Source organism: Manihot esculenta, chromosome 14, assembly GCF_001659605.2.
Source record: "Manihot esculenta cultivar AM560-2 chromosome 14, M.esculenta_v8, whole genome shotgun sequence".
In the NCBI taxonomy this organism is placed as follows: domain Eukaryota; kingdom Viridiplantae; phylum Streptophyta; class Magnoliopsida; order Malpighiales; family Euphorbiaceae; genus Manihot; species Manihot esculenta.
In genome coordinates, this window is record NC_035174.2 from 20,786,431 (window position 1) to 20,802,514 (window position 16,084).

General features: G+C 30.1%; 1 protein-coding gene and 1 long non-coding RNA gene across 3 annotated transcripts; both read right to left on the bottom strand.

Annotated features, from left to right (window-relative positions):
- Positions 1-4,861: 4,861 nt before the first annotated feature.
- LOC110607304 lies at positions 4,862-5,643 on the bottom strand. The gene is made up of 2 exons (XR_002486705.2): positions 5,146-5,643; positions 4,862-5,011 (listed from the first exon to the last, which is right to left on the bottom strand). It is a non-coding gene; the product is annotated as an uncharacterized LOC110607304 (long non-coding RNA).
- Positions 5,644-5,999: 356 nt separating this feature from the next.
- On the bottom strand, positions 6,000-14,311 carry LOC110607305 (cadmium/zinc-transporting ATPase HMA2). 2 transcript variants are annotated; one of them, XM_021746390.2, is made up of 10 exons: positions 14,135-14,305; positions 13,649-13,885; positions 11,908-12,165; positions 9,830-9,927; positions 9,388-9,643; positions 9,172-9,309; positions 8,371-8,698; positions 8,087-8,289; positions 7,776-7,981; positions 6,000-7,469 (listed from the first exon to the last, which is right to left on the bottom strand). In XM_021746390.2, the coding sequence occupies exons 2-10, from the start codon at positions 13,863-13,865 to the stop codon at positions 6,180-6,182; spliced, it is 2,994 nt and encodes a 997-aa protein (XP_021602082.1). In that variant the 5' UTR covers positions 13,866-13,885; positions 14,135-14,305; the 3' UTR covers positions 6,000-6,179. The 2 variants fall into 2 exon arrangements, with proteins under 2 accessions (XP_021602082.1, XP_043806376.1); XM_043950441.1 differs by having other exon boundaries at positions 7,308-7,691; positions 14,135-14,311.
- Positions 14,312-16,084: the final 1,773 nt, after the last annotated feature.

Here is a 16,084-nt window from a genome sequence, read left to right on the forward strand (position 1 = left end):
GAACAAGAGAATCTAGAACTTAATGTAATAGACTACACTTCTAAAGAAAAAGAAACAGACAAGAAAGATAAGCTTGAAGAAAATTCAGATTGTGATGATAATTGTGATTATTTCAAATCATTGCCTTAAATTGCTTGTTTGTCCTTACAAAAGAAGAAAACTTGATATTGGATCTAATAGATAATATTGAAGATCCAGAAAAGAAAAGAAATAAATTAGAAACCTATATTAAAATATATAGGAAAAAGTCAAAGGCATCTAATTCTAAAAATCCTGTAGAACAAAAAATAGAAGAAAAACAGAATCCTTATGATTTGAAGGAGATACTGGATAGAGTTAAAAACTCAAAGAAAGTGAGGGAACCTACTCTAGGAGATTTAAAGGCAAAACTGAATTCAGTAAAAGCTGAATTACAAGGGTTAAAAGAAAGAGTGGTAATTTTAGAACTACTCAATAAAGAACCAAATCAATTTGACCTTAAAAGGCTCGAAAAGGATAGTGAAGACGAAACTAATAGTATCAATAATCTTCACTATGTTAATATGGTTGATAGAGTAATAACTCACAAGTGGCATACAAAAATAACAGTAGTTGTCCGCAAAGAATATGTGTTTAACACAATCGCCTTAATAGACTCAAGCGCAGATTTGAATTGCATAAATAAATGATTAGTCCCATCCAGATATTTCTCCAAGACTAGGAAAGAGCTCAACACTGCAGATGGGAGCAAAATGGTGGTAAAGTATAAGCTAAACAATACTGCAATATGTAATAAAGGTATTGGCTTCAAAATTCCATTCCTAATGGTAAAAGGATTACCTTATTCTGTTATCTTAGCAAATCCTTTCTTACATATGTTATATCTTATTAAAGAAGTATCGAAAGACGGAATAAGCACTGAGATAGAATTTGTGCAAGTTCCCGAAATAACGATGAATGTTTACCTTTATAAAAGTGGATTCTGGAGTTCCAGAATAACTTTGCCAACTAATGACATATTTGATATTACCCAACCCCAAAATAGTCACTCGCAAGTTTTTTATGGGTAAATAATTTATGCAAGTGTCCGAAATAACAATAAATGTTTACCTTTACAAAAGTGGGTTTTGGAGCTCCGGAACAACTTTGCCAACTAATGACATATTTGATATTCCCCAACCCTAAAATGGTCATGCAAGTTTGAACGCGAAAATAACTCGTGCAAGTGCCCAAAATGACGATAAATGTTTACTTTTACAAAAGTGGGTTCCGGAGCTCCATAACAACTTTGCCAACTAATGACATATTTTATATTCTCCAATCCCAAAATGGTCACACGCAAGTTTTTACGTGAAAATAATTTGTGCAAGTGTCCGAAATGATGATAAATGTTTACCTTTACAAAAGTGGGTTTTGGAGCTTCGGAATAATTTTGCCAACTTATGACATATTTGATATTTCCCAACCACAAAATGGTCACTCGCAAATTTTTACGCCTAAATAATTTGTGCAAGTGCCTGAAATAAGGATAAATGTTTACCTTTACAAAAATGGGCTCCGGAGCTTTTGAACAACTCTGCCAACTAATGACATATTTGATCTTCCCCAACCCCAAAATAGTCACGCGCAAGTTTTTACGAGCAAATAATGTGCAAGTGTCCGAAATGACGATAAATGTTTACCTTACAAAAGTGGGTTTTGAAGCTTCAAAAGAACTTTGCCAACTAATATCATATTTCATATTCCCTAACCCCAAAATGGTCACTTGCAAGTTTTTATACGCAAAGAATTTGTGCAAATGCGCGAAATGATGATAAATCTTTACCTTTACAATAGTGGGTTCCAGAGCTCCAGAACAACTTTGCCAATTAATTTCATATTTGATATTCCCCGACCCCAAAATGGTCACTCACAAGTTTTTACGCACAAATAATATTTTCATTTGCCCAAAATGATGATAAATGTTTACTTTTACAAAAGTGGATTCTAGAGCTTCGAAATAACTTTGCCAACTAATGACATATTTGATGTTCTTTAACCCTAAAATGGTCACTCATAAGTTTTTACGCTCAAAGAATTTGTGCGAGTGCTCAAAATGACTGTAAATGTTTATCTTTACAAAAGTGGGTTTCGGAGCTCTGAAATAACTTTGCCAACTAATGACATATTTGATGTTCCTCAACCCCAAAATGGTCGCTCGCAAGTTTTTACGTGCAAATATTTTGTGCAAGTGCTCAAAATGACGATAAATGTTTATGTTTACAAAAGTGGGTTCTGAAACTCCGAAACAATTTTACTAACTAATGACATATTTGATATTCCCCAACCCCAAAATGGTCACTCGCAAGTTTTTACGCGTAAATAATATTTGAAAGTGTCCCAAATGACGATAAATGTTTACCTTTACAAAAGTGGATTTCAAAGCTCTGGAATAACTTTGCCAACTAATTACATATTTGATGTTCCTCAACCCCAAAATATCACATGCAAGTTTTTACGTGTAAATAATTTGTGCAAGTGCCCGAAATGACGATAAATATTTACCTTTACAAAAGTGGACTACAGAGCTCCGGAACAACTTTGCCAACTAATTATATATTTGATATTCCCTAACCCTAAAATGGTCACTAGCAAGTTTTTGCGCAAAAACAATTTCTGCGAGTGCTCGGAATGACAATAAATGTTTACCTTTACAAAAGTGAGTTTTGGAGCTCCGAAACAATTTTACCAACTAATGCTATATTTGATATTTTTCAACTTTAAAATGATCAATCGTAAATTTTTACGCGCAAATAATTTGTGCAAGTGCCCAAAATGAAAATAATTACCTTTGCAAAAGTCAGTTCCGGAGCTCCGGAATAAGTTTGCCAACTAATGACATATTTGATATTCTTCAATCCCAAAATAATCATTCGAAAGTTTTTATACACAAATAATTTGTGTAAGTACCCAAAATGACAATAAATGTTTACCTTTACAAAAGTGGGTTTCAGAGCTCCAAAACATCTTTGTTAACTAATAACATATTTGATATTCCCTAACCCCAAGATGGTCAGTCACAAGTATTTATTCAGCCCAATTTGATTAGATGAAACTCCATTGGCTTTCCATGCATCTTGAGCTTCCATTCCTTTTATCATTCTGCCAATGTAAATTAGAAGTAATTCTGTGAACTTTTTAGCTCTCAATCTTGTAATTGGTCCTTGAGGTAATGCTACCTCTTCCTTTGCTCCTCTTCTCTTACCTTCTATGCTTCTGCTCAGATCAATATATCCTTAGTTGAAAAACTTGTTCTGGAGCTCCGGGATCCACTTTTGTAAAGGTAAATATTTATCGTCATTTTATACACTTACACAAATAATTTGCATGTAAAAACTTGCTAGTGACCATTATGGGGTTGAAAAATATAACATATGTCCTTAGTTGGTAACGAGTTGATACTAGGTTCCACATTAGTTTGAGTGCTTGTTGATTTAATTTTAGTTGTTAAATTAGTTATGTTTCGTTCTTGGTCAATTCGATAAAAAAACAGAATATTAAAAGAAGAAGAAGAAAGAGAATCGAAAAAAAAAAGGAGAAAGAAAATCGAAAAGAGAAAGAAATGAACAAGAAGAAGAACAAAGAGTACTCTTGATGTATCTTGGAGAAATCATTCTCCTTGTTGAATTTATTTTCTTATCCTAGTTGAATTGGGACTCGAGGTTTCTTGTGCCTAAAAAAATTGTTTCCTTTGTCTAATTTTCAGATTCCTATTGGTTTAGGGGATGTTTGTATTGACTTTCTCTTGTTTTAATCAATTTGATGCCATATTTGATCACCCACATACTTGTACATGTTTAGAGTTTCAAATAAATTTCTTTGGCACAAAATCATTAATTTGACTCCAAAAATTAATTATACATGAGAATTCTGATTTAGTTTAAGTATTATTACTTTCTTGCTTTATTGGGTAGAAATATTTTAGATTCCATATTTAATTTGCTTTGTAATAATTCAAATTCTTATATTTTGGCCTAAATTGTCCATTTCTCAATTCTTGTTTCTGATTTTTTTTTTTTAGTCTTGCCATCTTTATTTCCTGTTATGGTGTTATTTGATTGTAATTACACTCTAAATTGATATAATCAAGTAGTACATAGTCTTGTCTTTGTGCTACTATCCATTTTTTGTTTAGTGCCTTCTTTCTAGTGTGTTTGAGTTTATTTTTCTTTGTTAAGGTTTTAATGGTTCAAAAGTTATTTGAATTAGTTTGGGACAGACTATTACAATTGGTACCAGAGCTACTATGAATTAAAAATATTGTGCGAAGTTAGTGGGCTCCGAGGAAAAGGCTACACATGGAATGAGTGGAGCCGCCCGAGGCATTAATTCAAATTCTTATATTTTGGCCTAAATTATCTATTTTTCAATTCTTGTTTGCTGATTTTTTTTTTTTTAGTATTGCAATCTTTATTTCCTGTTATGGTGTTATTTGGTTTTAATTACACTCTAAATTGATATAATCAAGTAGTACATAGTCTTGTCTTTATGCTACCATCCATTTTTTGTTTAGTGTCTTCTTTATAATCTGTTTGAGTTTATTTTTCTTTGTTAAGGTTTTAATGGTCCAAAAATTATTTGAATTAGTTTAGACCAGACTATTACAATTGGTATCAGAGTCACTATGAGTTAAAAATATTGTGTGGAGCTAGTGGGCTGCGAGAAAAGGGCTACCCATGGAATGAGTGGAGCCGCCCGAGGTATTAGCGAGTCACAATACTCGAAGATTCAGTCCTAACTCAGCCATTGTACTGATGCTATACAGTATGGTTGCGACGAGGACGTCAAAAAATCGAGTGGGGAAGATTGCAATAACTTGGATTAGCCATTTTAGACCAAGTGAAAAATAGGTTTAAAAATTTATTTGGGTCCGTTTAAGCTGAACTATTACACTTAAAGCCATCCTCCATATCAGAAGTTGAAGTCGAAGCACTAGGCAGGCCTGTCCAAGCACACCCCCTCACCAAACCAGCACCAAGACTTGAAAAACAAACTAACAAAATAGCATAAAAAAAAACAAACAAACAAACAAATCAAGAAAACAAAAAGAAAAGATAACTGACAGCACATCCATCCAAGGCCAGGGAAAACCAGAAGGAACGGCGGCACCAAATTAAAACTCCTTACCCGAATGCAAGAGAAAACAAAACTCCTCGAAGCCCAAGCAAACGAAGATCAATCGAAAAACCAAAGAGCAAAATCCTAGAAAACCTTGTGACTTTTTCTTTCCTTTCCTTTTTCTCCGCCTTCTCTCTACATTATCTCTGTCTATGTGATAGAAGTAGAACTTGGATCCTCCAAATATTCATCTACGGATAACAAATCACTATATAATAGAAGCATACATAAGAAAATAGCATACCTAATATCACATTTTCACCTTTTTTTTCCCTGAAACCTCTATAGAAATGTAATAATCTGTAAATATAACCTTTACAAATTTTTCTCTCTTTTGTTGATGTTTATCTATCTGTCTCAATATTTGCTAAAAGAAATCATCAACTTTTTGTAATATTCGGAGTTTAACATTTATATATATATATATAGTCATTATTATATTATTTATTTAAAGTAATCGGGATAAAGTTAATCTCCCATTTGTATAAAGCCAAGGAAAGTTTGTCAAGAAAGAAAATGAAACTGTTTTGTTTGAAATAAATTATGTGAAAAATAATAATTCTTATACAATATATCACACTAGTTTTATAAGATTTTTTTTATTTATTTTGAAATGAATTTTTTTTAAGTGAAAAATGACTTTTTTTTAACGTTTCATGTTTCAAATATGAAGATAAAAAATAGTTATATTAAATTCTTGCAATTTTCTATTTTATGGGTTATGTGAATAGTGATTGCAAAATTTTTGAACTACACCATGTTAACTACAACTTCAAAGGACCTTAGGGCTTGATAAGCTTAATACCATGCAAAGAAAAGAAACTAGATACAGAAAATGAGTTGTGATCCATTTGCGCTATATATAGAGCTGTATAAATTTATACATTCAATTATAATCATTCAAAAATATTTCTTTGATTCATTCATTGTATTTAATTTGTTCATCCCATTTCCATTTAGCAAAAATTTCCATATATTCTTGCAAAAATAATCTTCTCTAATGATCTTCATCTCTTGTTTATAGCTAATCAACTATTTATCTCCTATTCAATGGTGATCTCTGACAAGCCTCCACCAAATCCATTTGAAAATCTTCCATGTTTACCACAACATTCCTTCATATAGCTCTTGCAACAACTCCCACTTTCTCTCTTTTCCAAGTTCATACAAGCATGGTGAATATCCATGGTAGAGCAATGAAGGTTGTTGTGGCTACTGCAACAATTCTTGACAGCATGTTCCAAATGGAGAGGCCTGTGATTGAAACCTGATTCCCAGGTGCTTTTTGAAGAATCATCACAGTGGTCTATGTCAGAAGAATGATTTGAATGGTTAGAGATACAATGATGATTCATTTGATCACTATGATTATGGCCACAGTGCTTCACTTCATTTTTCTCTTTATTAGGCGAATTTTGGCACGTCTTCCCGCATGACGTGCTCTTGTCTAGATCATCTGATTCGAATCCTGAAGCACAGGTTTGTAATTCTTGATGTTCGCAAACTTTTGCCACCTTTTGCTTAGAGCTGCAGCAAGGTTTGTGATGATGAGAAGAACTTTTGTTCTTGCATTTCTTAGTATTTTCTTCAGCTGATGATTTGGAGCAAGCATGTTTATGTGGATTGTTTGCTTCTAGGTCGACTGTATTACAGCTTCCATGACTACAATGCTTCACTTCATTCTGCTCCTTGTTTGCTGGATTCGTGCACTTCTTCCCACATGATCTGTTCTTGTTCACATCATCTGATTCACATCTTGATGTGCAGGTTTGCAATTCTTGAGGTTCGCAACTTTTTGTGACCTTCTTGTTAGAGCAGCAAGGCTTGTGATGATGAGAAGAATATGTACTGTCACATTTCTTAGTATGTTCTGCAGCTGATGATGATTTGCAGCATTTTCTGCCTTTTTCATGGGTTCCTCGCAAAAGTAACATGCTGTTGAAGATTACTAACAGACAGGTGCCTACATCAGCAAGGACAGCAGCCCAAACAAGAGGGTGACCAGCAAATCCCAAGGCTAAGATAGCAGACTTGGTAGATATTGATAGAATGATATTTTCAATCACTTTCCGATGAGCTTTTCTCGCGAGCTGGATCGTTTTGGGTACTTTTCTAATGTCGTTTGACATGAGAATTACATGTCCTGTCTCTGTTGCAAGTGCTGAACCTGAAATTCCCATTGAGATACCAATATCAGCCATAGCCAATGCAGGTGCATCATTTATTCCATCTCCTATCATTGCTGTTGAACCTTCCTTCTTAAACGTCTCGATAATCCTCGCCTTGTCTTCTGGTAGGAGTTCTGCATGGACTACCTCAAGAGCATTTCCTAGCTGCACATACCATCATTGAAATCTTATGCAAGGAGATCAATAAAGATAGATTTTCTTAGATCTAGGCCCTGCTCGGCAATACCAACTATTCTAGTAACTGTTAGCTGTTCAAGTAGCTGTATTTTGATTAAGGTCAAGACACTATATGCTATTGCCGAGCGGAGCAGGGCTTTAAATGAATGTAGAAAGCTTGAATTAGCAAAAATTCTTTGTTGTAATCAACTGCAGATCATATAAGGCCAAAGGTTAGAGTGCTAGAGTGATCAATCAACAATAGAAAGGAAAGCAAATGAAGCTTAGGTTCACCTGTTCTTGAGCATGCATTGCTGCTGCTTGACTATCTCCTGTTAACATAGCAGTTCTAATGCCAAATGACTTCAGCTCGGAGATCGCCTCTGCGACACCAGTCCTACAGGCATCTGAGAGGCTGAAAATTCCAATTGGGTTTCCTCCAGAGAACACATATCCAATGGTCTTCCCTCCCTTCATATCCCCCTCTTCTGGCATTGGAACTATGAATTCAAAATAGCATACGCTTGAGAACACTATGGATGAACAATTTTTAACTAGCTTTCTAGCAAAAGAACAGAACTATATATTTTTTTAACTACTTTTACCTGTTCCACATCCAGCTCTTAGAGCAATCTTTCTGTTCCCAATGTAAATTTCTTTCCCATCAATTTTTCCGTGAATGCCTTCTCCTGGAAAATTCTGAAAATCCACCACATTCTCAGGGTTTGGCTCTACAGAATGACTCCTTCCATAGTCAACAAGAGCAGCTGCCATGGGATGACTTGACTTGCTCTCAATGCATGAAACCCTACAAAATTTTGAAAGACGTAAATAAAATTACTTCCCATATTCTTGGAGAAAAGAAAGAAAAAACAGTAACTGTCCTTACCAATATACCAATGCATCAAGGCTCACGTCTTCACAGAGAGGTTGGAAATCTACTACTACGAATTCACCTCTTGTGATAGTTCCAGTCTTGTCAAAAGCCATTACCTTGATCTTGGCCAGTGTTTCGAGATAGTCTCCACCTTTGATCAAAACACCAGATGTTGCGGCCTTTGTAAGTGTGCAGAAAGTTGCAACAGGTGTAGAGAGTATAAGAGCACATGGGCATGCACTCACTAACACCACCAATGCTAAGTGAAACCAGTGATTACGGTTGTGAACTCTTAGGGTCAAAGGAACTACTACCAAGCTCACTGATATGATTATAACCACTGCAAAATTATACAGGAAAAAAGTCTAAAATTAAATGAGAGAATATAAAGAGACTTGATAATGATGTATCAAAATAATAAAAGGGTAATTTATAATATAATTTCTAAAGATTAACAAAATTCACATTTCAATGAGAAACAATTTATAGTCTCTAAGATTTTATTCTGTTAATAAAATAGTCTTATTAAAATTTAATATTATAATATGACAATTTAAGTTTTTGAATTTTAATTTTTATAACAGTTTAATTCTTTTAGTTTTAATATTTATAATAATTTAGTCTCTTTAATTTAAATTATAGTTGATTAACAGTAAATTTAATAAAATAACTATTTTGTTAACAAAATAAAAAACTCAGGACTAAATTATTTAGTGTGTGAAAGCAAAAATTAAATTGAAAGATTTTGCTAAATGTAAGGGACTATATTGTAAATTGCCCCAAAACAAGGGTGACAGAATCTAAATGACTAACCAGGAGTATAATACTGAGCAATTTTGTCTATCAGTCTTTGAGTTCTAGACTTGTTGTTTTGAGCTTCTTCAACCAGCTTCACCATTTTAGCAACCACACAGTCTTCCGCTAAAGCAGTAGTTTTAACACTAATGTAACCTGAAATTTAGAAATGTTATCAAGTTGAAGAAGCTTAATATTATCCAAAAGAAGTGAGTAGAAAGTGTACGTTATTACCATTAAGGTTGATAGTGCTAGCCCAGACAGTAGAATCCTTTTGTTTAGCAACTGGAAATGATTCTCCAGTTAAGGTTTTCTCATCCACTTCACAATTGCCATCTACAACAATTCCATCAATGGGTATAATCTCGCCAGCTTTAACGGCGAGAATTGTGTTTAACTTTACCTCATCAGCATCAACTTCTTCTCCAGTTTCAGCTATAATTGCTTTCTGTGGAGCTATGTTCATCAATGATGACATCACTGCATTAGCCTGAAACCACATTGTATTTAAGAATTAAATATTCCTATTTTGCCAATATTATTAGTAATATACTTTTTTTATTTTTTTAAAATTTTATAATTTTAAATAGGACTCCAGTTCCATTACTATTAAATTAAAATTGATTGGTTGAATGATTATTTATTTCTCTTACATGCTTGGCAAGAACATACATACCTTGTGGCTTGCTCTTGATTCAAGCCATTCTGCAATAGTGAAGAGAAAGACAATGGTTCCTGCTTCAAGATAATCTTTCAAAGCGATTGTCCCCACCACTGTCAAAAGTAATGAATAATTGTTTCATATATCTATTTAGACACTGAACTGCATCAGTTAATCAGAAACTTAAATCCTAACAGCCACATACAAATTTCTAAAACTACTAATTATTGACCAAGATTTAAAGTATTCATCTAGAAAATTTTAACAAAACATGTCAATATAGCCCATTAAATTAAAAAAAATTGTAATAACTTTTAAAATGGACAAAAAAATTAATGTATAATATAATTTATATGAAAAATAAAATCATAATTAATTATCAAAATCAGTTGAATGTTTATTTGTAACCAAAATTTTTTTTTTTTTTTTAATATTAATTGGAGAAGTAGAACCTGAGACCTCTCAAATTTACTCAGATACATTTATTATCAGATTAAGTGAGTGTGTGAAACAAAAAGTATTAACAAAATATATATTTTATCAATTAACTAATACAATTAGAGTTATTTCATGTGGAGACTATGAATAAAGAATAAAAAAATAATGTCAATTGTGCACACTCTGCTCAAATTGAATTTCAAAATTGGATTCCAACCGATTATAAATTTAGACAACAAAATTTAAAAATTAGATTAAATTGCTAAAACGCATAAATTTTTTATTTTTTTAGCACCAAACGGCCAAATTGAAAATGTTTTATAGCCATTTTTGGCTAATAACAAAATGACACTCAATAAAAGAAATTAAGAAAAAATTATGAAGGAATAATCCAATTTGAGTTTTTCTTAAGAAGGAGAACTTCAATTTGAGATCTTCTTTCAGATTTTTATTTAAAAAAAAAAATTAGGTAAGATGGGTTTGTAAGCAACTGATGGCTTTCTGAGATGTAAAGGCTAAGCATTAATTGACCAACTTGGCATTTAAAAATTTATGCGAAAAGCAGCAAATTCAGTTCACATTTCTAACAAAACAGAATTCAGCCATCCTAGTGGATTCAACTTTAACTTTTTTTTGCAAAAAAGAAAAAAGCTAACCATAAAAAAAGAAAAAATTTTTCTTTTTTCAAAAAGAAATCTTTGTTTTTTTCTTTATCACATAGCGTAAATCAAATTTTTCTAGAAAGGGAAGATGGAGCTTATGAAAGAAAAAAGCAAACCAATCCGAAGCCATGAAAAGAGAAGGGCCCACAAAGGAAGTTGCTTTCCAGAAAGCATCTCCCACAAGAGAAAATGGATATTACAAAAACACCCTTGGAGATTGACGTTATTAAACTCATTAAACCTGTCTAAATTTTAATTTCGTTAAATGCTTTAGTTATTTTATTCATTTTATATAAATATTGAAAATATTTACTAGTCAATTTTTTTTTAAAAAAAAGCTATTTAATCCCTAGAATTTATAATTATTAAAAATTTTATCTATTTATTTTTTAAAAATATATTAAAACATTAATTTTTTACAAGAATATTTTGATCTTTTCCTTAAATATTAACAAATTAATCACTTCATATTTGTAAAATGATTAAATCGGTCTAAATTTTAATTTCATTAAATATTTTAGTCATTTTATTTACGTTCAAAAAATATTCAAGCATACCCATTAGTCAATTTTTAAATAAAAGGCCATTTAGTTTCTGAATTTTATAATTAATTATTAACACTTTTGTCTATTAATTTTTTATTAAATATATTAAAACATTAATTTTCTACAAGAGTATTTTATTTTTTTCCTTAAATATTAAAAAATTAATTATTTTATTATAAAAACTCATTAAACGTGTCTAAAATTTAATTTCATTATACATTTGAGCCATTTTATTCATTTTATTTTTTAGTATATCCAATAGTCAATTTTCAAATATTAATCCCTGAATTTAATAATTATTAACACGTTTGTCTATTATTTTTTTTCTTTTACACAAGAGTATTTTGATCTTCTCCTTAAATATTAACAAGTGGACCCACGAGCAAAGATGAAAATTAAATAAAATTAAAAGAAGTATTAATTATTTTAATTTGGAGATGGTAATTACCTGCAATGAGAACAAGGATGTTGGTATCAAGTCTAAAATTCCTGATGGAAGCAATGGCTTTCAAGATGATGGGAGGGATTCCAATGGCCACAGATCCCAGAGCCAGCCAATGAAGAGGATGATAAACAAACTTCAACAGAGACAGCAAAAGCAAAACACCACCAGCCACAGCAAATGGGCTTGGCCATTTCTTCTGGTAACTGGTGTCTCCATTCACTCTAACATTTGCTTCTAGCCTTGCTTGGTTCAAGGCCTTAACTGCAAAATAAAAAAATTAATTGGATTTAGTTAATGATATTCAAAGAATAAACCCCAGAAAAAGAAGGAAAAAAAAAAAAAAGAATGAAGGGTTTTTCTGAAAAGCATAATTAGGATGAAAATTCAAAAAAAAAAAAAGGGTTTTAGGACTTTTCATTCTCTTTCCAAGTTGGAGCTTTCACTGTCATCGAAAGATAATGGATACTGATAATGGTTCGCACGCAATTATTAAAAATATATTATAATTTATCCGATTCATCAAATAAAAAAGATAAATAATTAGAAATTTCAGCAGGTAAATTAACTCAATCAAAATCAACTATAAATATGATAATGAAATGACAAGAATGAAAAAAACCTGAAATGGGTTAATTTCACGTATTTAAATTATTTAATACGAAAATATTTTTTTTAAAATTTTTGATATTTAAATATTTTTTAATTAAAAATAAAATTAAAATGTTTTTAAGTAAAATGACTTATTTTTTAAACAAAACAAAGTCATTTTTAAAATCTTATTAACAACGTTATATATAAACTTATTAATATTCTTTATTTTTAATATTTTAAAAAATAAATTTTAAATATTTTTATAAAAAATAGAAAAAATTAAAATAAATAGTAACTAATAATGATTAATATAAAATAAATAGGAAAAATCCCTTGATTAGAAATAGAGGTTCATCATAGGAAAAAATAAATAAATAAAATTATATGTTAACCTTCTTTTGATTATCTTTAAGAGTTTGAACTTTGAGGAAGCAATCAAAAAACTAAGATTTCTTTCTCTTGCATCTAATTACTCATTAATCTTACAACCACCCTAAGGCACGACCCCACCTAATGACTTTGACATATCATCCTGGATCCACATTTAACCTTAATTTTCCTATTTTGTCCTTTTATTATTATCTAAGTAATTTAGGATTAGAAACATCATCATCATTATGACTAAAAATTTGAATTTTCCAAGTATTAAGACAAGTTGTAAAAGAATTACACTATATTTTTTTTTTCTTAGAGAGTATTACTATTAATTTTTTAAATTTTTAGAAATTTTATTTCTTCCTCTCTATTTAAAAATTATTTAACTAAAATCTAATTAAATATAATTATTTAATCCTAATATTATAGGAACAGAAATATTAGATAATACAAATATTCAAGGCAGCTTATAAAAATTTTATAGAAAGGCTAAAAAAATTTAATCTTATAAGATATAAATACGTTTTAATTGTGTAATTTCAAAATATGGACCAATATTGAATTTCTTAGAAATTTAGGGATTAATAGTAATTATTCCTTTTTACTGTAAAAAATTAGTGTTGAACGCAATTCTGTCCTACTGCCAATCACATGCTATGTTGGGTCATTTTTCTCATTGACCCTCAATTCCCATATAAAATTACTGTAGAAACCCAGAAAAGATTAAGCATAACAATCATGGTTAGCAGATGAGAAATCAAGAGATGGAATTAATTACCAATTTGAATCTGAGAGATGATGAGATTATCATGGACAACCACAACTGTTCTTGTTGGGACAATAACTGAGAACTCTTTAACACCATCAAGAGATTTGAGGATGTTCTCAATCAAAGGAACTTCTGATGAGCAGCAAATTCCTAACACATCAAAGTAGCTCTTCTGAAACTTTTTCTTGCTGATGTTTCCTGCCAAGCCTTTCTCCTGGGCAGCCATATTTTCTTTACTCTAAATCTCTGTGACCGAAAAGCAAACAAGTTGTGATCATCTATATCTCAACAAATAGAGGGGGAGAGAGAGGGAGAGGAGGAGCACATGAAAAACACGCCCAGAAGAAGGAAAGGTAGAAAAGAAGAAAGAGGAAAAGCAAACAAGAAAATAAAGAAAGTTTAATAAAAAGGGGGAAAGCTACCAAGAACATGCAAAATACATTACTAATAAACAGAATAGGGACACCCAATAGAAAGTTGGAGAAAGAAAACTACCTTCTAACAAGAGGGAGAGCTTATAATTTCCACTAATTCTTCTTCTTCAAGCTTTGGCTTCTGAAGTAGAATGTGGAGGAAGGGTGAATAAGGGAAAGCTATATACAAGTAGAGGATTGGCTGGAGTGAGTTGTAGGGAAAGAAGGAATTTAAGCATTCAAGGAATGAGGAAATTTTTTTTTTTTTTTTTTAAGAAAATAAAAAATAAATAAAATAAAAAAAAAGAAAAAGAAATTAGGGAAAAGTTGTTGGTTTTGTCTATGGGAATAATGGGTTCATCTTTGTAATGTGGATGAGACAATAAGTATAGTGGAGAATCAGATAAGTGTAGAATTGGAATCCACATGTGAATCCACATGTGCTCAAGCTGATTGAGATTTATTAATTTTGGGATTTTTTTTTCTTTTGGGATTTAAAGTTAACAGGCTTCTGCTATTTGACTTGGTGGCTAAACCCATATAATTCATCTGACAGACCTAGGGTTCAATTCAATATTTTTTCAACTCTCTATTAAAAAATTCATTAATTAATTTTTTTAATTTTAAAAATACACAAAAAATATTTCTAAAATATTAAAAGATTATTAATTGATCATTTTATTAATTTTAATAGTTAAGTATTATAAAAAAATATAAAATATTTTAATACATAAAAACTAATCAATAGACATTTTTATAAAAATTAATAAATGTAATTTTTTTATATTATAAAAATTAAATAATAAAATATTTAACAGTTAAAATTAATAAATTAACTAATTAATAAATCTTTTAAAATTATAAAAAATTTTAAAAATGAAGAAATCAATGAATTTTCGAACTAAATAAAAATGAAGAAATCAATGAATTTCAAAGCTCTTTTGTCCAGTTGTGTACATTTTCCATTAGCCCTTCTTTATTCACTCTTGTGCATCACAACTAAGCTTGCATACTATCATATAAGGAGTTTTAACTAAATTATTATTTGGGTAAACTGTAATTTAGTCTCTCTGATTTAGTGAAATATAACATTTCATCCCTCTATTTTAAAAAATCTTCAATTTAATCCTTCACATTTAAAAAAACTGCAAAATAATTCCTACCGTCAAATTTTCAGCTAACCTTCCATTTATTTGATATATTTAATTCGTTGCTATTATTGCAATAGTAATAATTTAAAAATCGTTATATTCATTATTATTATTATAATATAAAAAATTAATTTAATTATTTTTCACTAGTGTATAAAAATTACTATTCAAAATTATAATTTTATTAAATGTAAAACAAGTCATTAAATTTAAAATTATGATGCAAATTAATCTTTTGAATAAAGATGAGAAGTCAAATTATATATTTAGCTAATTATAAATTCAATCAAAATCCCTAACCTTTTACAAACAATTCAATAAGAAGTGTAATGTATTTTTTAATTTATTAAAAAGTTATATATAAAAATTTTAAAATATTAATTATATGTAAAATTATTATGTGTTATGACTCTACATATGTATTAATTATTATATTTTATTAATAATATAATAAAGTTACAGTTGAATTTAGAAAAATATAAATTGTAGCCATAAATCTTAATAAAATGAATGTAATAGGCAATGGAAAATTATTTGCGTATATACTCTTTATGTCTAGTGTTGCACTAATTTTTAAAAAGACATCTACTTGTACAACCAGAAGATAAAACAATGACATTGAATTTCTTACTCAAGTATAAGACTATTCTATGAATTCATAATTAAATTTATAACTCAATACGTTAAATTTATTTATTTATTTAACATTTTATATAAATCAATAAAAAGAATTTAATTTATAGAATCATTTAAAATTAAAAAAAAATTACAATGGTTCCTCCGATTTTAGTGATATTAACTATTTAATCCTTAATTCTAAACTCCAATAATTTTAAAATACAACTACTAGGTCTTTCTGTTAAAAACAATTAATTATTTAT